Source organism: Bison bison, unplaced genomic scaffold, assembly GCF_000754665.1.
Source record: "Bison bison bison isolate TAMUID 2011002044 unplaced genomic scaffold, Bison_UMD1.0 scf7180017864490, whole genome shotgun sequence".
In the NCBI taxonomy this organism is placed as follows: domain Eukaryota; kingdom Metazoa; phylum Chordata; class Mammalia; order Artiodactyla; family Bovidae; genus Bison; species Bison bison.
Genome location: NW_011495049.1, coordinates 9,248,925 through 9,273,918, shown reverse-complemented (window position 1 = coordinate 9,273,918; position 24,994 = coordinate 9,248,925). Strand labels below are relative to the sequence as shown.

The 24,994-nt window shown below is 38.9% G+C and overlaps 1 protein-coding gene across 4 annotated transcripts in view; it reads right to left on the bottom strand.

Moving 5' to 3' along the window:
- The window catches only part of XRCC4 (X-ray repair complementing defective repair in Chinese hamster cells 4), a 331,245-nt gene that overhangs the window by 27,171 nt on the left and 279,080 nt on the right, over positions 1-24,994 (bottom strand). For 3 of the 4 annotated variants that reach the window (XM_010863379.1, XM_010863383.1, XM_010863380.1), the window contains exon 8: positions 12,840-13,466. The exons of the other annotated variant lie outside the window; for it this stretch is intronic. In XM_010863379.1, the coding sequence (XP_010861681.1) occupies positions 13,355-13,466 (112 nt within the window). In that variant the 3' untranslated portion in view covers positions 12,840-13,354. Of the gene's footprint in view, positions 1-12,839; positions 13,467-24,994 lie in introns of those variants that run through there. 4 annotated transcript variants of the gene reach the window in all.

Sequence of the window (24,994 nt, the reverse complement as noted above, 5' to 3'; positions counted from 1 at the left end):
AGGCCAGGGGCAGTGGCCGGGAGGAGCAACCCCAAGCCTGAGGCCAGGGGCAGTGGCCGGGAGGAGCAACCCCAAGCCCGAGGCCAGGGGCGGTGGCCGGGAGGAGCAATCCCAAGCCCGAGGCCAGGGGCGGTGGCCGGGAGGACCAACCCCACGTCCAAGGAGCTGTGGCTGCGCAGGTGCAGGAGGGCCTAGAGAAGCTATCCCACGTTGAAGGTCAGGAAGGGCAGCGGTGAGGAGATACCCCTCGTCCATGGTAGGGAGCAATGGCTGCGCTTTGCTGGAGCAGCTGTGAAGAGATATCCCACGCCCAAGGTAAGAGAAACCCAAGTAAGATGGTAGGTGTTGCAAGAGGGCATCAGAGGGCAAACACACTGAAACAATACTCAGAGAAAACTAGTCAATCTAATCACACTAGGACCACAGCCTTGTCTAACTCAATGAAACTAAGCCATGCCTGTGTGGCAACCCAAAATGGGAGGGTCATGGTGGAGAGATCTGACAGAATGTGGTCCACTGGAGAAGGGAATGGCAAACCACTTCAGTATTCTTGCCTTGAGAACCCCATGAACAGTATGAAAAGGCAAAATAATATGATACTGAAAGAGGAACTCCCCAGGCCAGTAGCTGCCCAATATGCTACTAGAGATCAGTGGAGAAATGACTCCAGAAAGAATTAAGGGATGGAACCAAAGCAAAAAGAATACCCAGATGTGGATGTGACTGGTGATAGAAGCAAGGTCCGATGCTGTAAAGAGCAATATTGCATAGGAACCTGGAATGTCAGGTCCATGAATTAAGGCAAATTGGAAGTAGTCAAACAAGAGATGGCGAGAGTGAATGTCAACATTCTAGGAATCAGCGAACTGAAATGAACTGGAATGGGTGATTTTAACTCAGATGACCATTATATCTACTACTGCGGGCAGGAATCCCTCAGAAGAAATGGAGTGGCCATCATGGTCAACAAAAGAGTCCGAAATGCAGTACTTGGATGCAATCTCAAAAATGACAGAATGATCTCTGTTTGTTTCCAAGGCAAACCATTCAATATCACAGTAATCCAAGTCTATGCCCCAACCAGTAACACTGAAGAAGCTGAAGTTGAACGGTTCTATGAAGACCTACAAGACCTTTTAGAACTAACACCCAAAAAAGATGTCCTTTTCATTATAGGGGACTGGAATGCAAAAGTAGGAAGTCAAGAAACACCTGGAGTAACAGGCAAATTTGGCCTTGGAATATGGAATGAAGCAGGGCAAAGACTAATAGAGTTTTGCCAAGAAAATGCACTGGTCATAACAAACACCCTCTTCCAACAACACAAGAGAAGACTCTATACATGGACATCACCAGATGGTCAACACCGAAATCAGATTGATTATATTCTTTGCAGCCAAAGATGGAGAAGCTCTATACAGTCAGCAAAAACAAGACCAGCAACTGACTGTGGCTCAGACCATGAACTCCTTATTGCCAAATTCAGACTTCTCCTACCTTCAATCTTTCACAGCATCAGGGTCTTTTCATGAGTCAGTTCTTCCCATCAGGTGGCCAAAGTATTGGAGTTTCAGCTTTAGCATCAGTCCTTCCAATGAATCAGTCCTTCCAGTTTGAATTTTTTTTTGGCATTGCCTTTCTTTGGGGTGGGAATGAAAACTGACTCTTTTAGTTCTGTGACCACTGCTGAGTTTTTCATATTTGCTGGCACACTGAGTGCAGCACGTTCACAGCATCATCTTTTAGGATTTGAAATAGCTCAACTGAAATTCCATCACCTCCACTAGCTTTGTTTGTAGTGATGCTTCGTAAGGCCCACTTGACTTCACATTCCAGAATGTCTGACTCTAGGTGAGTGATCACACTGATGCAGTTATCTGGGTCATTAAGATCTTTTTTTGTATAGTTCTTCTGTGCATTCTTGTCAACTCTTCTTAATATTTTCTTCTATCAGGTAAATACCATTTCTGTCCTTTATTTGTGCCCATCTTTGCATTAAATGTTCCCTTGGTATCTCTAATTTTCTTGAAGAGATCTCTAGTCTTTCCCATTCTGTTGTTTTCCTCTATTTCTTTCCATTGATCACTGAGGAAGGTTTTCTTATCTCTTCTAGCTATTCTTTGGAATTCTTCATTCAGATGTATATATCTTTCCTTTTCTCCTTTGCCTTTTGCTTCTCTTCTTTTTTCAGCTATTTGTAAGGCTTCCTTAGACAACTATTATGCTGTTTTGCATTTCTTTTTCTTGGGGTAGGTTTTGATCACCACCTCCTGTACAATGTCAGGAACCTCCGTCCATAGTTCTTCAGGCACTCTGTCTATCAGATCTAATCCCTTCAACCTATTTGGCACTTCCACTGTATAATCATAAGGGATTTGATTTGGGTTATATCTGAATGGTCTAGTGGTTTCCCCTGCTTTCTTCAATTTAAGTCTGAAATTGGCAATAAGGAGTTCATGATCTGAGCCACAGTCCACCCCCGGTCTTGTTTTTTGCTGACTGTATAGAGCTTCTCCGTCTTTGACTGCAAAGAATATAAACAATCTGATTTCGGTATTGACTGTCTGGTGATGTTCATGTGTAGAGTCATCTCTTGTGTTGTTGGAACAGGGTGTTTGCTATGACCAGGTTGTTCTCTTGGTAAAACTCTGTTAGCCTTTGACCTGCTTCATTTTGTACTCCAAGGCCAAGCTCCTGTTACTCCAGGTATCTCTTGACTTCCTACTTTTGCATTCCAGTCCCCTATAATGAAAAGGACATCGTTTTGGGGTGTTAGTTCTAGAAGGTCTTGTAGGTCTTCATAGAACCATTCAATTTCAGCTTCTTCGGCATTAGTTGTTGGGTCATCAACTTGGATTACTGTGATATTGAATGGTTTGCCTTGGAAATGAACAGAGATCATTCTGTCGTTTCTGAGATTGCACCCAAGTACTGCATACCCACCTCTTTTGTTGACTATGAGGGCGACTCCATTTCTTCTAAGGGATTCTTGCCCACAGTAGTAGATACAATGGTCATCTGAATTAAATTCGCCCATTCCGGTCCACTTTAGTTCACTGATTTCTAAAATGTCGACGTTCACTCTTGCCATCTCCTGTTGTCCACTTCCAGTTTACCTTGATTCATGGGCCTAACATTCCAGGTTCCTATATAATATTGTTGCTTACAGCATCAGACTTTACTTCCATCACTAGTCACATCCACAATTGGGCACTGTTTTCACTTTGGCTCCATCTCTTCATTCTTTCTGGAGTTATTTCTCCACTCTTCTCCAGTAGCATATTGGGCACCTACTGACCTGGGGAGTTCATCTTTCTGTTCATATCTTTTTGCCTTTCCATACTTTTCATGGTTCTCAAGGCAAGAATACTAAAGTGGTTTGTTATTCCCTTCTCCACTGGACCACATTTTGTCAGAACTCTCCACCATGACCCGTCTGTCTTGGGTGGCCCTACACAGCATGGCTCATAGTTTCATTGTTAGACAAGGCTGTGATCTATGTGATCAGTTTGGCTACTTTTCTGTGATTGTGGTTTTCATTTTGTCTGCCCTCTGATAGATAAGGACAGTAGGCTTGTGGAAGCTCCCTGATGGGAGAGACTGGCTGTGGGGGAATCTGGGTTTGTTCTGATGGGTGGGGCTGTGCTCAGTAAACCTTTAATCTAATTTTCTCTTGATGGGTGGTGCTATGTTCCCTCCCTGTTGTTTGGCCTATGGCCAAACTGTGGTGGGGTAATGGGGACCTCCTTCAAAAGGGCTTATGCCAGCACTGTTGTGTTCAGTGCCCCTGACCCTGCAGCAGGCCTCTGTCAACCCATGCCTCTGCTGAAGACTCCTGGACTCCCGGGCAAGTGGGTCAGCCTCTTGTGGGGTCACTGCTCCTTTCTCCTGGGTCCTGGTGCACACAAGGTTTTGTTTGTGCCCTCCAAGAGACTGTTTCCCCAGTCCTGTGTAAGTTCTGTAATCAAATCCCACTGGCCTCCAAGGTGATATTCCCTGGGGGTTCTCAGTCCCTTTGCCAGGTTGGGAAATATGCTGCGGGTCCTAGAACTTTCATAACAGTGCAAGAACTTCTTTGGTGTAATTGTTCTGCAGTTTGTGGGCTGTCTGCTCCATGGCCCTATGGTGGGACTAATGTCAACCTCCTCCAAGAGGACTTAAGTCACATGCCAGGCCTCCCAGATCTGCTGCAGCCAGAGCCCCGTCCCTGTGCAGGCCACTGCTGACTGTGCCACTGTGGATGACACTCACACACCCAAAGGCAGGTCTGGCTCAGTCTCTGTGGGGTCCCTGGGTCCTGGTGTGCAGGAGATTTTGTTTGAGCCCTCTGAGTGTCTCTGGTGGGTTTGGGGTTTTGATTCTAAATGTGATTTAACCCCTTATGCTGTCCTGTTGTGTTTCTCTTTTGCCCTCGGATGTGGGGTTTTTTTTTTTTTTTTTTTTTGGGGGGATCCAACATTCTCCTGTCAATGGTTGTTCTACAGAGAGCTGCAATTCTGGAGTTCTCACAGGAGAAGATGAATGTACGTTCTTCTACTCCGCCATCTTTTCTCTTTTGCAGACCTCCCTTCCATCTCCTTCAGAAGACTACTTTAATGAATAAAGTTATGGTAAAATCAAATATAAGTGCTTGTTTTAAGATAAACTGCCTCTCTCTGACCTGCACCTTTAATAAATTCCACCATACACAGAGATTTCTGAGTGCTTTTGCCATGTAAATCAAAGACAATGAAATGAGTTCCATGGTTGAACTGGCATGGAGGGGAGACAGGAGAAAATCAGGATTGATAACACATGAGACTTATCCCAGCAGAACTAACAGCAGAGGTAGCCATGAAAATAAATCCCACAGGAATCCAGGAAAATCGAAAATCGTGGGAAGAGCATCAGACTAGAAAAGATCAGGGACAAGTAGCGTGAGCCAATAAATTTCAAAGAGAAGGTCAGTTTAACTGATAATCTGGTTGTATGTAACTGTGCTGATCCATTACATGCAACACAACCATCATAAAATAAGACAGTATCTTGACAATCTTAAGATATTCCATATGTGCTTCACTTACTATGAAGCAGGCCCTGGGCTAAGGGTTTTATCTGCATTATCTTATTTAATTCTCATTGTATGGATAAGAAAACTCAAAGAACTTGCCCAGGGTTAGACAGTTAATAGCTGGCAGACAGAGAGTTGAAGGCTGGCTTAATCTGATCCCTAAATTCACATTTCTATTTTTTCTATTACCAGGTTGCAGCCAGAAGTTACTGGACTTTTTTTTTTTTTTAAACATAAACACTGAAAGCTATTACAAACGTAAAATTATCTTTGTTCATTATCCTACGTGATGAACTGTTTTAGTCAGAGCATGTCAAAATACGTTTATATAACAAAACGACCCCAAATCTCAATGGCTTTGAGTAGCAAGCAATTATCTTCATGCTCACAGCCAGCATGGTTGACTATAGCTGGGCTCAGATGCAAGGCTCTTCTAAAGGTTTCAGGATAGTGAGCTTGGCTCCAGCTTGGGACCGAGTCCAGTTCTGCTCTGTGTGTCATCAATGGCCTGGGCAGGAGAGGCAGCAGCTACCTGGAACATGTCAGTCTCATGGCAGAGATCAGAAGCTCCCAAAGGGAAAAAGAGGAAATGTAAGGCCTCTTAACTCCTAGGCTCAAAACATGTATATGACTATTTCATCCACATTTTATCAGCCAAAGCAAGTCAACTGAGTGGTGGTGGTGAACAGCAAAACATTTATGGACAATGTTTTAATCTTTCATAGTGATCTAATTACTCCTCTGTAAATTTAGTTCCTCAGACACATATAGTATATCTCTTAAGGGAGAGGAACAAGATTGTTTCCAATAGTATTTAAAAGGGCTCTGGAAAAATTCACATGCGTGAATTCCCTAAATGTTTCCAGAGCTTAAGGACAAAATGAGCACTTTCAAGCCTACTTCTTCCATCATCATTGCCACCATTTTGTCCTAATAGGGATTCTATTATAGAAGTCTCATGAGGTTTTCAATCAGATTTTTTTAAAAAAAAATAATTTATTTATACTTTTGTCTGCCGTGAGTCTTCCTTGCGTGCAGGTTTTCTCTAGTTGAAATGAGCAGTGGTTATTCTTCCTTGACAGGCTTTTCATTGCGGTGGCTTCTCTAGTTACAGAGTATGGGCTCTAGGTGTGTGGGCTTCAGCAGTTGTGGCACGAGGGCTTACTTGCCCCACAGCATGTGGAATCTTCCTGGGTCAGGGATCAAACCCATGTCTCCTGCATTGGCAGGAGAGTTCTTAACCACTGGACCACCAGGGAAGTCCCAATCAGATCAATTATGAGACAGAGAGACAAAGAGAGAGAGAGAAGTCCTAGTCACTGCACAGAAATGCTGTAATGTAAAAGTAGTCTCTTGACCATTTGAGAAAAACCAAGATAAAAATTATGTTGCTTTGTATTCTTTAAAGGATAAATATATATATTATTCTACCAAAGGTGGCACCTTTGTAACATCTCACATTTAAAATTCATTTATAAATAAAATTTTTAGTACTGGCCCATGTTGACAAAGATCAGACATTTTATACTATTACTAAAAGTCATCAATGATTTGAAGACACATCTGGCGTAGCTGCACTTCCTGGATGGCTCAGTGGTAAAAAAATCTGCCTCCCACTACAGGAGACACAGGTTTGATCCCTGGGTCAGGAAGATCCCTGTAGAAGGGAATGGTTACCCACTCCAGTATTGTTGCCTGGGAAATCCCATGGACAGAAGAGCCAGACATGACTGAGCAACTAACACTTTCACTTATGTTTAAAATTTCAATGGCATTTTAATGAATTTTGAAATTTATATTATAAAATATTATACAAAGTTTAATAATGAAAGTGGTTTTACCTTGTTATAGCTGTCTTGAAACATTCTTTTATTTTTATTTTAATTTAAATTTATTTATTTTAATCGGAGGCTAATTACTTTACAATATTGTATTGGTTCTGCCACACACCAACATGAATCCACTACAGGTGTACCTGTGTTCCCCATCCTGAACCCCCCTCTCACCTCCGTCCCTGTACCATCCCTCTGGGTCATCCCAGTGCACCAGCCCCAAGGATCCTGTATCGAACCTGGACTGGCAATTCGTGAAACATTCTTTTAATAGTAAGGTTAACTAATGACAATTTGTTAATTGACAATAATGAGAATTAATTGAAATCTTCTCTGGAGAATGTATTTGATTTCCCTATTAGTTGGGTATTTTCTTGTTTGTTTGAAGAAACCATTCCACTAATAAACGTTTCAAAAAAGGGAGCAGTGGCTTTTCAGGAAATGCATGTACTGGAACTGGCTCTGAAATACATCAGGACCTGAAGCTACTGTAGACACCAGCCACTCTCCCCATCAGGTGTGAAGGTCACACAGCGCCTGCTGCTATATGTGTTCACGCAGGGGCATGTGCAGCATGTGGGCAATGAGAAACAGAAACCCAAGGATAAATGCTTTTTGCCCCTGGACGCAGAGTTCTGAGATACTTTTTAGAAGATGCCTCAGAAGATCTTGGCTCCTGGTGGCTCAGACAGTAAAGAATCTGCTTGTAATGCAGAAGATCCGGGTTCAATCCCAGGGTCAGGAAGACCATCTGGAGAAGGGCATGGCAATCCACTCCAGTATTCTTGCTTGGAGAATCCCATGGACAGAGGAACCTGGAAGTCCCTAGTCCATGGGGTCCCAAAGGGTCGGATACAACTGAGAGACCACCACTTGCACTTCTCAGAAGATCCTGGTCAGGCTGGGGATACGTCATCCAAAGAACTATCTGCCTTGATGAGGCTTTTGCACTGGCATTTCCTCCTTTTCTTTTTAATGCATCTGGTCTCACACTTTTGCTCCCTGAGATGATATTCCCCAAATAAATTGCCTGTGTGCAAGCCCTGGTCTAAGGCTTGGTTTTCAGAGGAGTATAGAGTAAGACAGATTTCTATAAGAGTCTTATATGAGCAGGTTCTATAAAAATCATCTCATTCATCTATATTATTTGACTGGTTATGTTATACCTAAGATAGTAGGGAAGTTGGAGATGATCTCTAAATCCAAAGTGAGTGGTTCAGCAAAGGGATGGATTGTGAGTTCCAGATTAGTAGATGCAAACTATTATATATAGAATGAATAAACAACAAGGTCTTACTGTAGAGCACAGGGAACTATATTAATATCCTGTAATAAACCATAATGGAAAAGAATATGAAAAAGAATATATATGTACATTATATATAGATAATATATATCTATATCTATATACACATAAATATATATATGTATGTTGGAGAAGGAAATGGCAACCCACTTCAGTATTCTTGGCCTGAAGAATCCATGGACAGAGGAGCCTGTGAGGCTACATTCCATGGGGTCACAAGAGTTGGACACGACTTAGTGATTAAACCATCCCCACCATCATATATGTTATATGTGTATATGTATAACTGAATCACTTTACTATACAACAGAAACTAATACAACATTGTAAATCAACTATACTTTAATAAAAAATAAATTTTTAAAAAGTAAGCAGCTCAGGACTAACCTACATTCCATTTACTGTAACAGTAGCCACCAAAATTGTTCCTGCCCTTAACAGGAACATCTACTGATACTATCAAGAGGGAAATAGGCTCCAATCTCCCTCTCTCTCTTTTTCTATAGATCTCAAAGCCTTAAGAGACAAAGAGACCCTCACTCAGGACATACAGTTATCAGTGAGATTGTGAGATGATAGTTTAGGATGAAGGACCTCCAAAAGAGAGAAGAAAAAACAACATATGAACAATAAAATTCAGATTGAATTTTATTCAAGTAGAGGAGAGGAAGGGCTTCCTTGGTTGCTCAGCTGGTAAAGAATCCATCTGCAATGCAGGAGACCCCAGTTTGATCCCTGGGTTGGGAAGATCCACTGGAGGAGGTCATGGCAACACACTCCAGTATTCTTGCCTGGAGAATCCCCACGGAGAAGAGGAGCCTGGCAGGCTACAGTCCACGGGGTCACAAAGAGTCGGACATAACTGAGTGACTAAACACACATACACACACACACACAGAGGAGAGGAAAATTATAAGGAAGGATAATAGTTGGTAAATGAGATGACGTGGATATTTGAAATGGAGAAAATTAGAAGGGAGGCTGGAGAGCATTTTAGGCTGAGTTAGGTAAGAAAGAGAACTGGGAGACAGGAGAAGAGATGGTTGGATGGTCAGTTAACCACAAAATGCATGCTGTCATGTATTTTCCAAGGCATCCTTTTCCAGTTATTAAAATGGAGACAATCATTTCATGTTTGTGCACTGAACACTTGCAAATGAAATCTGCCCTCCTGAGAAGCATTTACCTAGAAACTGTCAGATTAGCAGTGGAAAGTTTTAATTCAGACAACAGCTACACAAGGATACATGAATAGTTCTTTTGTTACTATATATTCCCTTACAAAATGTGTTAACAACCTATTTTTTTTAATTTCCTGATTTATAGATAAATTCATGAGGCCTTTCATGGACTTGGATGTCAGCTATTTAATCTTGCTTTATTTAAAATGGATTCTGTATAAATAATAGTAAGAGAATGGGAGAGACACGAAAGGATACACGTTGGCTGCTTCTTTTAAGTATCTGCTGAGAGGCCTCCAGACTGGCCTTCCTTTCCCATCCTCAGATGCCCAGCAAGGTCTGCATGACCTGAAGTTTTCTGGCAGCCCATACCTTCCCAAGGAAGTGCTAGTTAGACCTGTGGGGCTCAATGCTTGCCATACCTTTATTATACAACTGAGATTCTCGCTCCTAAACACCCTGGGCCAACAGTCCCCCTGGAATATCTTCTAACCTGTCTTCTTCATTCTGAGGATTCACAATTGTAAACTTGGAAATTAACCTCATAGCTGATGCCCCAGCACCTTCTATACTCTCTTCTGATCTGAAGATAGCTACAGCCTTAGCTCACTCTCCCCAACTCCTACCAATTTCTCTTAATCTCCCAGTTGTACCTTTTATCTTCTATGGATTCTCATCTAAAACTTTAATTTTTAAATTTTTCTCTTTAAGTCGCTTATTCTAATACTCCTTGATATTATGGTTCGTTACATAGTAGTTTCAAGCCCCAATCTCATACACTCCAGTTTTTGAGACCAGACCCCAAATTTCACTTGCTAGGATATAAACTCTATAGTAACAGAGTGCTAGTATTATTCATTGCCTCATCTAGTGCCCAGAGTGGAGGTCAACACGAATGCTTAACAAATACCTGGTAAATGATGGATTTATCCTTCACTTCCACACATGGCCCAGTTCTGTATTTTGTACATAACTAATCCTTTATAAACATTGTTGAATCAAACTTACCCAATAAAGAGCTGCTTGGCTCTAAAACATGGGCCCTAGAATTTTATAAATTTGAGTTATGTGCCACTAAGAACACATTTTAAGTAGTTTCCTGACCTTTTAAAAACCACATAATAAAGACATCTCTTCCTGAGATGGGATTTTTTTTCTCCCATGAACTTCCCTAATGAGGCCTGACCCATACCATCTGATGCCAGGGCCAATAATTATAAACCTTAAGCCAAAAAACACCCTTCAGAAATGTAATCACCTTGTTTTTAGAAGTGAGGGCACCAAGATCAAAAAAGCCAGGCTGCATTATAACTCAATTAATTTGCCTTCCATTGCAGTATCTTCTACAAAAATCTATTTTAGGGTATAGACAAGGAAAAATGTGGGAAAAAAATCATAGCATGGAATTACAGAATCTGGGCCTCTCAACCAAACCTATAGATGTCTGTTTACAGAGAACAAGAACTATAAAATAGCAATAAATAGAAAAGAGGAAACCATGATTATGGGCTTATTATGCTCTATTCTAACCAGCTGAATCAATCTGACGCACAGCAATGGTTGAAGAGAACCCTGAAAAAGTAAAATACAACTGAACTTTGAACAGTTGGGGAGAGGGGTGCTAACCCTCTAGACAGTCAAGTATAATTTATAGTCAGCCCTTCATATCTGTCGTTCCTCAATATCTTCAGATCCTCCAAATCTGCAATTCTGCATCTGAAGACTCAACCAACTGCAGATTGTATAGTACTATATTATATACTATTGAAAAAAATCCCCTTATAAGTGGACCTGCATAGTTCAACCCCATGTTGTTTGAGAGTCTACTATACCATGAACTATAGATTGTATTGTTACCATTACTTAGGAAACATTTTCCCTTCTTACTGCTAGATAACAGCCAAAATTCGGTTTTCTCTTTCTCTTAAAAAAATATACATATGCATATATATAAAACATACACATATGTACATACCTATATACACATACACTGATGTATACTAATTTTGGTCAGTCATTTGTGGTCTATTCAGATGTGATAGTATTATTTTGAGATTCTGGTACTTTATGTACCAAATCCCCTTGGAAAGATCCAAGGTAAATCCTGGATTACACAAATTCATTACTGAATTTTTTATGTGACCAAGTAGAATTTTATATTTCACACATTTATATTTACACTTAATTAAAAATCTCCCTCTTAAATGGAAACCAGTATAGAAATGAAAATGCAGGAAAATTTCTATTTAAAATAGTTTGTGGTTCCATGGACAATAAAATCTCATTTCTTTTTAAAAACTGTTTCTATTTCTTAGTCGATTTACTTGGCTGTGCTGCGTCTTAGTCGTGGCATGCAGGATCTTTAGTTGTGGCACACGAACCCTTAGTTGTGACATGTGAGATCTAGTTTCCTGACCGGGGATTGGGCCTCAGCCCCTGCATTGGGAGCACAGAGACTAAGCCATTGGATCACCATGGAACTCTCAAGAAAATCCCATTTCTGATATAAACAATAATCTATCATTTCTTTCTCATTATCTTTCTGTAGTCAAGCTTGTGTGTATATATACGTATATTTTTAATTAATCAGAGAAGGTAGTTATGTTTTCTGAAAAATTTTTTCTTTGTATCAAATCATCCAGCTAGATTTCAGTCTTTTAATGAGTTTGTGTTCACAGTGATCTAGAAACTTAAGGCAACTAGATCATCTGAGTGCCTACACTGTAATGGACATGCTTTTATTTCTTCAGTAAACACTTATTAAGCCTCTAGGAATCCAGCCCTGTCCTAGGTACTGGCAGATGGAGAGAGAAAGTAGATGGTCATGCCTCTGCTATGGTGGGGCTTACTTTCTATAGGCAGACAGACAGGGGGCTGGGGGTGGGGACAGTGGTAGGTTAGTGAGAGAAAGACAGACAAATAGAAGGAAGGAGACGAGAGAGATAAGAGGCAAGAAAAAAAATTGTAATTCCAGACAGTGATACATGAAAAGAAAATGAAAGTCGCTCAGTCGTGTCCAACTCTTTGCGACCCCATGGACTACAGTCCATGGAATTCTCCAGGCCAGAATGCTGGGGTGGGTAGCCATTCCCTTCTCCAGGGAATCTTCCCAATCCAGGGATTGAACCCGAGTCTCCCACATTGTAGGCGGATTCTTTACCCTCTGAGCCACCAGGGAAGCTGAGTGATACAGAGTGAAAAAAACATTCCCATGGGATACAGTGACTGGGAATATGCACATCTTTTTTAAAGTATATTTCAGAGCAAGCACCTTGGAGTAGGAGACATTTGATTCTGGATCTGAAAGGTGAAAAGAAACCAAATGTACAAAGATCAACATTCTAGGCAGAGGGACCAACATTACAATGGTTCTGAGATCTTGAGATCTCTGAAAAACATGCTTTGATACAAAACGATGTTACATTTACATTAATATGCACTCTATAAAGACCTGATAGTAAAGGAAAAAGTTAAGCAAGATAACATTTTATTGAGAACACAAAATCTTCAATCAAAAGTTTTATCACTAGATTTTCAGATTGTGTAAAAACTAAAACTAGATTTTGCACATCATTCCACAAATTAAAATACTCAAACATCAGTGTTTAGAAAAGACTATTTGAAAAAGGATTTGTAGACATTCTATTTGTCCTATTTTCAAAATCTTCCTAGACAGGATAGACAGCTACTACATATAATATGTGTGAAATGAATAAGGTACATGTGACCTTTGCAATAAAAAGGTCTGAAATTTTACGTAATTACAGGCATGCTGAATGAACACATCAGAATAATGTGCCACTGTCATCAAATATTTTCATATACATGTGTAAGCCATTTTGCACAATGGTTTCAGCTCACTATGTATGTAATTAAATTGTAAGGTGCACTAAGGGCTGCTGCTGAGCTGAAATTTTGTTTTTGCAGTATAAAGAATGGGATAGAAAACATAGTCTTGTGAATATCAAAGTACTTTTTGAGACAATTAAATCTCATCAAAGAGGTCTCCTGGACTACTATTTCTTAGAGTTTCTAAGGACATGTTTTCAGCTGGGCCATGATCCTTTTTCGGCATCTCAGGTAGTGGAGGATCAAGCCTAGAGTAAAAAGAAAAAAATCAAAATAATTTTACTTTGAAAACCTACATATAGAGTAAAAGAAAATTTTAAGAGACACATAAGTGAAATAAAAGTTAAACCCTGCTTCCAAACTGTTGCATTAACATAAAGATAAATGAAAGGAATTTAATTTCTTTAACTGCTTTGGAATTTATCTGCCTCTTTTCTGAGCTAATGAAAATTCGAAGACCTTACAACAGTATTCGTAATTAAGGTCAAGAAATAAGATATCCTCTATGCTGTATTTTTATGTCAAGATACAGAAGGTTTCTCAATCCATTTCTTTAATAATTTCAAAACAATTTACATTTTCCTTCAGCTCCTTTAAATTCTAACTATGAACATGCATTTTGAAGCTCAACAGCAGGAAGTTCTGATCACATAAATTTCTTTTAGGGGTCATTCAATTGTATATGTGTGTATAATGCCTTGTTGTATTAACAGCTGTTGATGAAATGCAGTTGGTCCGCATTCATTTACTGAATCTACATATCTTCATTTAGTGAGTGAATTTCTTCAGTTTCAGTACTGCAGTTACTATATCAATGGACTAACCTCTATATTTACGTAAATATTCTGAGTCCTAGGGCAAAAGGCATGATCACTAACTCATAATTAGTCTTAAAAGTGGTGAACTGGAAGGTAACAGCTTAATCAAAAGAAGAGCTTAGGAATGTATATTTATGCCCTTGTATGAACCTTGTTAGAATCAACCCAGTAGTACGCAAATAAATACCCATATTTCCAACCACAAAGTTTGGTATAGCTAAAAAAGAACAGGATTTGAAGTCAGGACTCTTAGGTTGGAATCCAGGTCTATTTCTTATTAGCTAGGTGACTTCAGGCAAGTCATTTAACCTAAATGGACCTCTGTTCTCTCACCTGTAAAACTGAGATGATAATACCTGCCTCAGAGGTGGTCTAAAGATTAAATGAGATATTATAAATGAAAATGCTTATAAATTCCTACAAAACATTTGGAAACTATTATTTTTAGCCCTTGATACAACATAAACTATAAAAGTGCTCCTGCTAATAGCTTCTTTAATTTAAAAGAATAATCAACTAAAAATCCACAAATGTTGAGTGTGTTTAGATGAGTATTTCCAAAAGCCTGTACTCACACTTAGTTGTACAGATTGCTAAAGATGAATCCTCTACAGGGTCCTCCTTGGCCTCCTGACTGCATACAATTAATCATGGCTGGCTGCCATTAGATCTGGGACAGCTCTGTCTTATCCTGAGCAAGCCAAGTTCAGAAAACATAACCCTCACAGGAATGCTGAAATGCTAGGCATTAGTACATTCTCCAGATGACAAGTACAACCCTCTGGGAGAATCAGTATTAAAATTAACAACAAATATTAACATAATTACTGTAACATGTAATTAAATTTCTGAAAATATATTCTATAGAAGGAGAAAACTATACAGTACAGAACAAAATCATAATTATTACATGTATAAGTTCCCAATGTCAACTCAAAACACATTACACATTTTTGTCTAGCCCTAAATGTCTTAGAATTACTTTTTCTTCTAGCAAAAGAGAGAGTTGAATTATTTCAATTAAAAAGTCATACATGGAAAAACTTCTGTAATTTTATTCATAGTCTAGACACTGTACAAGCACAACACAGACAGCCATCAATTTAGTTAAAAAAAAAAAAAAAAAAAAGCAGTATAGGACAAAGGGACCTCTCTGAGGTGGCAAGTTTGAAGGGAACCGATCCCTATTTCTCCATTTCAGATTTCCATCTCTTTCTAGCCATGAGGAGCCCAGGAAATAGATTTTGACTCTTTTGTTCTTAGTGTCTAGTACATAGTAGGTGCTTAGTGAAAGCTGTTCCACGAATGGAGATCACTGTTCTACAGATTTCATATCTGTGGTAAGTGAAGAAAATAAATTTAGAACTCTCCCACACCCAGATAAAAAGTTTAAACATTTTTATAAGTAACATATGTTTATTGAAAGACTTTATAAAAATTCTGAAAAGCATGAAAAAGAAAATTAAAATGTCCACCATCCTGCTTTGCATTATTTGTGTTTTCATGTTTTTTTTTACAAATACGAGATTATATATATAATTTTGCAGCTTAATGTTTTTACTCTAAAATATATTATCAATATTTCTGCATGTTGAACAATATAGATCTATTGTTGCTGTTGTTGCTGTTGAGTTGCTCGGTCATGTCTGGCTCTTTGCAACCTCATGGACTGCAGCACATCAAGCTTCCCTGTCCTTCACCATCTCCTGGAGCTTGCTCAAACTCATGTCCATCAAGTCAGTGATGCCATCCAGCCATCTTGTCCTCTGTCATCCGCTTCTCCTCCTGCTTTCAATCTTTCCCAGCATCAGGGTCTTTTCTAATGAGTTACTTTCTCAACAGATGGCCAAAAGATTGGAGCTTCAGCATCAGTCCTTCCAATGAATATTTAGGACTGATTTCCTTTAGGATTGACTTGTTGGATCTTCTTGTGGTCCAAGGGACTCTCAAGAGTCTTCTCCAACACCACAGCTCAAAAACATCAATTGTTTGTCATTCAGACTTCTTTATGGTCTAACTCTCACATCTAAACATGAATACTGGAAAAACCATAGCTTTAACTATATGGACCTTTGTTGGCAAAGTAATGTCTCTGCTTTTTAATATGCTGTCTGGGCTTGTTATATCTTTTCTTCCAAGGAGCAAGCACCTTTTAATTTCGTGCCTGCAGTCACCATCTGCAGTGATTTTAGAGACCAAGAAAATAAAGTCTCTCACTGTTTCTGTTGTTTCCCCATCTATTTGCCATGAAGTGATGGGACTGGATGCTATGATCTTAGTTTTCTGAATGCTGAGTTTTAAGCCAACTTTTTCACTCTTTTTCACGTTCATCAAGAAGCTCTTTAGTTCTTCACTTTCTGCCATAAGGGTGGTGTCATTTGCATATCTGAGGTTATTGATATTTCTCCCGGCAATCTTGATTCCAGCTTGTGCTTCATTCAGCCAGGCCGTTTGCATGATGTACTCTGCATATAAGTTAAATAAGCATGACGTACTTGACGTACTCCTTTCCCAAATTGGAACCAATCCACTGTTCCATGTCCGGTTCTAACTATTACTTCTTGACCTGCATACAGGTTTCTCAGGAGGCAGGTGAGGTGGTCTGGTATCCCCATCCCTTTAAGAATGTTCTACAGTTTGTTGTGATCCACACAGTCAAAAGCTTTGTTGTAGTCAATGAAGCAGAAGTAGATGTTTTTCTGGAACTCTCTTGCTTTTTTGATGACCCAATGGATGTTGGCAATTTGATCTCTGGTTCCTCCGCCTTTTCTAAATCCAGCTTGAACATCTGGAAGTTCTTGGTTCACATACTGGTAGAGCCTCACTTGGAGAATTTTGAGCTTTACTTTGCTAGGGTGTGAGATGAGTCCAATTGTGTGGTAGTTTGAACATTCTTTGGCATTGCCTTCCCTTGGGATTGGAATGAAAACTGACCTTTTCCAGTTGTGTGGCCACTGCTGAGTTTTCCATATTTGCTGGCATATTAAGTGCAGCACATTAACAGCATCATCTTTTAAGATTTGAATAACTCAGCTGGAATTCCATCACCTCTGCTATACTCACCATTAATTTTAAATTGTTTGTACTAACAATTAATCCACTGATGACTGTTCAGGTTGGTTCTATTTCTTAATGCTCTTATAAATAATACAACAATTAAAATCCTTATACCCATATCTTAGCATATTTATCATATTATTTTTTCATGAACATGTTTATTCCAAGCACTCATGCTAAGAGGTGAAATCTGAAAGCAAATAACTCAGAGAACCTGTACCTAAAGTCTTAATAGAAATTGAGCTAAACAAGTATTTTTAAAATGGGAGTTCCTCTGCTTCTAATTAAATTGCAACCATTAGTTATGACCCACTTTAAGTTCTAAATCTTCCCTGAAGACTTTTCTTTTTTTGTTTTTACTTTTCAAATTGAGGTTAGTTTTTATTTTCTCTGATCATTTAAAGTACCTCATGTCTGCATCCAATATTTCAATACATAGTTTTTCATTCAATCAATACTTAAGTATGTACTACGATTAGCTCACTGTGTTAGGGAAACATATCAAATTTGATAAAGGTTACACATAATTTCTGCCCCTCAGGAAGCTTTCAGTTAAACTTTTTACTTTCTCCATTTTTTTTCAAATATGTTTTTTCATCCTCAACATTTTATAAGTAGCTTTAAGGCACGGATTGTAATATAATTTGTTCACGAAATTCCTTTAGGAGTGTTATAAACATTATATTAAGACTTAGGATTCAAGTATATTTTTAGTTTTTATGGACAACATGGTTCAATGGAAGAATTCTGAATCCAAGGTTGGGAGATCTTTATTTATGCTTTATCACATTAAGGTTTTGGCAGGTGATGGCACATTTCTGGATTTCAGTGTCTTATTTTAAGTTGTAGAAGTTAGGGTTAATATAAAAGATCTTGGAGTTCCTTTAGTCCCTAAATTCTGAGACAGTTATGCTCAAATAGACTACTTTGCAAAATGCAAGCTCTCAACAAATACCTGTGGAATAAAATGAAAACTATGAATTAAAAAGGAAAGGTTAATGACAGAATGAGAAATCATCATTGCACAAAGGCTAAAGTATAAGGACTTTTCAAATAAAGTGAATAAATGAAGCTTCTCCAGAACATGACAGCCTTATTAAAAAATGGCTATAGCCTCAATACGGAGAAGGCAATGGCACCCCACTCCAGTACTCTTGCCTGGAAAATTCCATGGATGGAGGAGCCTGGTAGGCTGCAGTCCATGGGGTCGACAAGAGTCGGACACGACTGAGTGACTTCACTTTCACTTTTCACTTATTGGAGAAGGAAATGGCAACCCACTCCAGTGTTCTTGCCTGGAGAATCCCAGGGATGGTGGAGCCTGGTGGGCTGCCGTCTATGGGGTTGCACAGAGTCGGACACGACTGAAGCGACTTAGCCGCAGCAGCAGCATAGCCTCAATAATATAGTTTCAGAGAGTTCTATGTTTTATAACTTGATTTCACACTGCATTAAAACACACACAAACACACACACACTAGAGCTTTAATCAAACTGCATTCATATCAGATCAGATCAGTCACTCAGTCGTGTCCGACTCCCTGCGACCCCATGAATCGCAGCACGCCAGGCCTCCCTGTCCATCACCAACTCCCGGAGTTCACTCAGACTCACGTCCATCGAGTCAGTGATGCCATCCAGCCATCTCATCCTCTGTCATCCCCAACTCCTCCGGTCCCCAATCCCTCCCAGCATCAGAGTCTTTTCCAATGAGTCAACTCTTCGCATGAGGTGGCCAAAGTATTGGAGTTTCAGCTTTAGCATCATTCCCTCCAAAGAAATCCCAGGGCTGATCTCCTTCAGAATGGACTGGTTGGATCTCCTTGCAGTCCATTACTACCATCTAATTAATAGTGTAGATCAAAAGTTAGACTGGCACAAGAATTATTCATCCTGGGAAAGCTTCCCTAAAATGTTAGAATGAATAATTGACTTTCTCTTGTAAATTTCTGGGAGTTGGATTACCAACAACTTTTAAAATGATATTTCTAGTTATTGGCTCATTTTGTAAAGAAATTTTCTCAGTCAAGTTTAACATTGATATCAGCATGGCTGTAATATCAGTCTTTTCTTATCAAATGAGAACCATTAGTATTGTTTAGAGTGAACTACTTGCATTTTATAACATACTCTGAAAATAATATTTCTGAAAAAATGTCAATGAGCCAGTTTGAGCAGACTGAGAGGTTCAGGAAGATGTATAATGATTGATGGCATTATGACACTTGAAAAATTATTCTCCTTTGACTGTGACATGAACAATGGTTCTAAAGTCAAAAACCAAAAGTCAATTTGTATGTGGGCTAACTGGAGAAGGAAATGGCAACCCACTTCAGTATTCTTGCCTGAGAAATCCCATGGACAGAAGAGCTTGGTGGGCTATAGTCACGGTGTTGGAAAAGAGTCAGACATGAGTTACTGACTAAACAAGAAGAACAAACTGTACATGATACACATACAATTCAATTCCAGGTGAACTGAACAATTAATGAGAAAAGGCCAAACTTTAAAGCATTTAGAAGAAAATATGTTTAGGATCTTAGGATAGTGATGTTCTTTTTTTTAAGGCAGAAAGTGAAACCATGAAGATAAAGATAGATAAATTCAATTACATTAGAAGCATAAGAAGTAAGTACAAACATCTTAAAGAGATGGAAGAAATCACAAATTGAGAGGAAATACTGCAGCATATGCTACTAACAAAGGATTATTATCCAAAGGTACAAACAATTAAAAAAAACCCCAACATAATTTAAAAGCATATGCCAAAGACTACAGAAACTTCCAAGAAGAGGGAACAGTGGGGCCAAATAAGCATATGATAATTATCTCAACTTCATTAGAAACGAAGGAAGTTTCAACCAAGCAAATAAAAAACAGGATAAAGTATTTTACACCAGATTAGCAAAAACAAAAATGTCCAACAATAGCAAAGATCACAGAGAACATGAAATGACAAGAATGAATTACTACTGGCTGGAGTGTAAACATTTGAAACCACTTTAGATAACAATTTGGCAATAACTGTCCAGGTATATGAAGATTTATGTACTTATAACCAGGAATTCTGCTTCTAGTTACATACTCTGGCAAATATTTGCATATGTGTGTCAGGAGATAGTAAACAAATGTGCATTGTTTATAATAGTGAAAAACTGAAAACCCCCCAAATTTCTCTCTACAGAAAAAATGAGCAAGTAAATTATAGAATTTTCACACAATGGCATGCACACATGCATGAATCTCAAACGTGAGATGTTGAGCAAAAAAGCAAGGCACAAAATAATACACAATATGGTTCTATCTACTTAAAGTCAAAAATACGCAAGACTATATATATAATGTTACTCTTGGAACACTGGTATGCATGTATCTGTGTATACACGTAATAGTTTGGGATCTTATTTGTTCTCTCATTACAATGCTCTCAGATTTTGGAGTCTTGTGATTTTGGCTGTTGTGAAGATGGTGACACAGAAGGGGCAAGTTGAGTACTATGCATAAAGGATTCCATTTCAGTTATAATGAGTCAGCCTGAAGTGACCACACGATACCCAAATAGAGACAGATGCTGAGTAGGTAAATGCTTATAATATATAAGCTTATAAATGTAGAGCTCAGGGGAGATTACTGGACTACATGTACAGAGATAGCAGTCACTGTCATATCACTGGCCGCTAAAGACAAATGAGTTGAAGAGACTCCCAGAGATAGTCTACCAGAGACAAAAAGTTTGGTATAGAATCCTGTGCATGTGTGCGTGCTCAGTCACGTCCGACTCTTTGAGACTCCTCGGACTGTAGCATGTCAAGCTCCTCTGTCCCTGGGATTTCCCAGGCAAGAATACTGGAGTGGGTTGCCAGTTCCTTCTTCCAGGGGATCTCCCAACCCAGGGATCAAATTCATGTCTCCTGCACTGACACATGGGTTCTTTAGCACTGAGTCAATGTGGAACGCCTTATAGAATCTCAGGAAATGTGAAAATTGCAGAGGCAGATGGCAAGAGAGAGAGATGAATAAAAGATTGAAATAGAATGATTCAAAAGTTATGGGGAGAATTAGGGAAGAGAGTTGTCGCAGAAGCCAAGAACCCAGTGTTTTCTGTATGCCCACGGCTTGTGCTACTCCCATTTCCCACCCAAAATGCTGGGTTTCCATACAACTTTGACTGCTGAATCTGTAAACACACATTAGGTAAATTATTTCACCACTAAGAATTATCTGGAGTTGAAAAGAATAACCTGGAAGGATGTTGTTATGCTTGTGATTCATTATAGACAAGAAGAACAGACAATGTTTTCTTTGGGGAGGAAAGATAGTCTTAAACTCTCAGACTGCAGCCATCACAGCAAAAATCTAGCCAAATGGCCAATGGTCAATGCCTGCCTGGCCACCAATGTAGGGCATCTGAAGTAGCTCTTTCTCTCGCATTATGATGAAAATTATATCTATATCTATCTATCTATAAACAGAGAGAGAGCGAGAGAGAGCTTTCCTTTACTACCAACTTGCCTGACACTCACACATCTCATCTCTGACTCTCCTCTGGGACTGGGTAAAGGTCAGATGTGCAGCAGGGATGAAGATGAGAGATGAGGTAAGGGCAATGCAATGGAGACAAACAGAACTGAGCACTGGCTGGGACATACATTACCTGGCAATAAGAAAAGTCAAGTACTTAATGGGTTGTTTTTCAGAATGTAACAAATCAAACCATCATCAAAATGATGACAAAAAACAGGCAAGTCCAAGTATTAGGTACTTGCTACTATCAAATAACTAGGCAGCTATCATACCGGCCTTGAGAGTTGCCTTTATGGAACAAACTCAGAGAAACATCTTTTAAATGCAAAAGTTATAAATAATGGGCTTAAAGATTTGACATTACCAAAGTTACCACTGTATTTTCAAGTTAAATATTAGTATTTTAAAAAATATTTGAACCTCAAATAAATGGGAAAATAGCTACACATTTCTAGTTGACCTTATAAAAACCAAAAGTGTCTCCCAAATAAATTAACAGACTGAAGTCATCAGGATTCAGTAAAACAAGTGTTGAACATTGTCTGGAATTCAACAGGCCAAGACAGCATTTCACTGGTCTGAGAAAATGAAAATAAGCTGAAGCTTTTTTTTTCTGGCAACCAAAATGGCAAATAAAATAAACTGCATTAGCTATTTTCAATTAAATTCCTAAACATTTTTTTCTAATGAATATTCCTTTGCTGTTTATCAAGAACAATATGAAAATAGAAATATGCTTTGAAATGAGTAATTTTGAATAAAACACAGAAAAGAGAATTATGAAGAGTAAACAACCAACGCTAAAATGCACTTGTATGCCTTATAGATATTGGAAAAGAATGATTATACAATTTCTCTGTAAAATATTCATATTATGAGTCCAAAAATAAGATTATCTAGTTCTATCCAACTCAACATCTAAAGTCACAAGACATGAAGATAAATACGTCCATAATCCACAACCATGCCAGAATTTATGCAAGAATTTCATGATAAATTGAAGGATTTTGTCCTTCTTACTTTATTTAGATAAATAACATTACTCTGATAATTCATTAGATGAGCAAAATCGAAGTCCATACATACTTTAAAAAAATTAATACTTGAAAAATCTTATGTTAAACTTTCTGTATTCCTTACAAGTTTTGAAGTGGTATAGGTGACATTTGCTTCTAGTGATCTGTGCCTATAAAAGTAGAAAATTGTCATATTAATAGAAAATGATTTTCTACAACTTTAGTTTTAAGATAGGCCACTGTTTTTTGCTACTTGGTGTGCTACAAGTGAAGTTTCCCTCACTAGACTAGAAGCTTCTCAAGTAGAATGACTGCTTTACACACCCGAGCTCATACATGTTCCAATGAATTCATGTTTTAATTAACAAACAAATAACCAAATGAGGTAAACAGTATTATCAAGAAGGCTCAGTAAGTTAAGCAACCTGCTCAAAGCCACACAGCCAGTAAACACGCATGTGAGCAGGCAGGCAAGTCAACAATGGGATGAGGACATTAGTCTAGGTTTCCCTTACTCCCAAATCCATACCCTTCTTGTTACATCTGTGTACGGGAGTCATTCATTCTTATTTCTATTTCAGAGGAAGGCAGCTTGGTGTTGTTCAGTGTGTCTGAAAAAGTACTCTAAATGAAAAAGATTTCACTCTAAAAAAATGAAATCTGTGGTCCAAAATGTTTGGAAAATATTTATTTTTCTCCATTAAGTCCTGTAAGTGTTTCATGTGTATATTATACATTTAAAGCTATTGAAGTTCTTCCATAAACTTGTTTAATTATTAAGTAAAATGAAAGCAAGGTACAGGAGAGTGTATGTAGAAAACTAGAGTGTGCGTGTACACACACACACATATTTATATGTATTGTGTATGTGCATTTATATATATATATATAATATCAGAATATCTCTGGAAGGATTCACAAGAAACTAGCAATGGCTGACTCTGGAGAGAGGAACTTGAGCTGAAGGACGGATAATTTTTGCTGGATATTCTCTTAAACTATCAAGATTTAAAAAAACTATTTATACACAGATTATATTTTTAATGTTTTACGAAAAAGAAACGTAGATTGGTTATCCTGTTTTACAAATGAATTTGGCAGCCGAAACCTCTTTTTTCACTCTCTCTCAACTACTAATATCCCAAGAAACTAGTGTTTCTGGAACAGCCTGCATTGATTTCTTTCTCTAGAATGTAACATCTACTAGCCTGAACCCAAAAACGTATTATAGTGGTCCAATGAAGGAAATTAAAAACACAGAAAACACACACACACACACATAACTCTACTTAAGGCTACCCAGAGAAGTGGAAAACACATGGGCAGAAAATAATGCCCTGCCACGGAGGTTAGCGACTCCTAACGAACCAGGGACCAGGAGTGATCGTTTTGCCGCAATGTGGAACCAGCTGTTGGTTTCCTGCTGCTGCTGTAACTAATTACCATAACACAGCAGCTTAAAACAACACAAATTCATTATCTTACAGTTCTGGAGGTCAGCAATCTGACCCACGTCTCACTAGGCTAAAATGAAGTTGTTGGCAGAGCTGTGTCCTCTCTGGAAGCCCCAATGGAGAGTTTTCCAGAGGCTACTCCCTTTCTCCATCCTCAAAGCCAGCAATGGCAGATGGGCACCTTCTCCTAGCATCTCACTCTGACCCTGCTTCCTTGGTTTCATTTCTTCCTCTGACTCTTCTGCCCCTCTCTTCTTTAATAGCCTTTGTGATACACAGGACCTATCTGGTTAATCCAGGATAATTTAGCCACTTTTAGGGTCAGCTAGTTAGTGACTTTAATCTATCTGCAACCTTAATTTTCTTCTAAATTTCTTCTTAAATTTCTTCATGTGCTCTAACATAGTGTCAGTTTCCAGGAGTTAAGAGGTAGACATCTTTGTACTGGGGGCATGGAGGAGGGAGCATTAGTCTAGTCTTAACTTGGTTATGGCTCAAATATTATTCTAATCTATGAGTTTAAACGTTTCAGGATCACTTAAAAGAGAAACAGACCTGAGTAAGTACAGGACTCCCAAGGCCCAGAGCTAAAAGAAACCTCCAAGCTGACTGGAGGAGACATCTGCAAGGTCTTTGCAATATGAACTGAAATGCAAAACAATCCATACTGGGGCTTCTTATCTAGAGATGAACTGAACCGGAATCATTGAGAGAGGCTGGCAGTCACATAATCCATCATCTACTCTATCCACTATTTACTGCGTGCTTACCATGGGTCAGCAGAGAAGGCAATGGCACCCCACTCCAGTACTCTTGCTGGAAAAGCCCATGGGCGGAGAAGCCTGGTGGGCTGCAGTCCATGGGGTCTCTAAGAGTCAGACACGACTGAGCAACTTCACTTTCACTT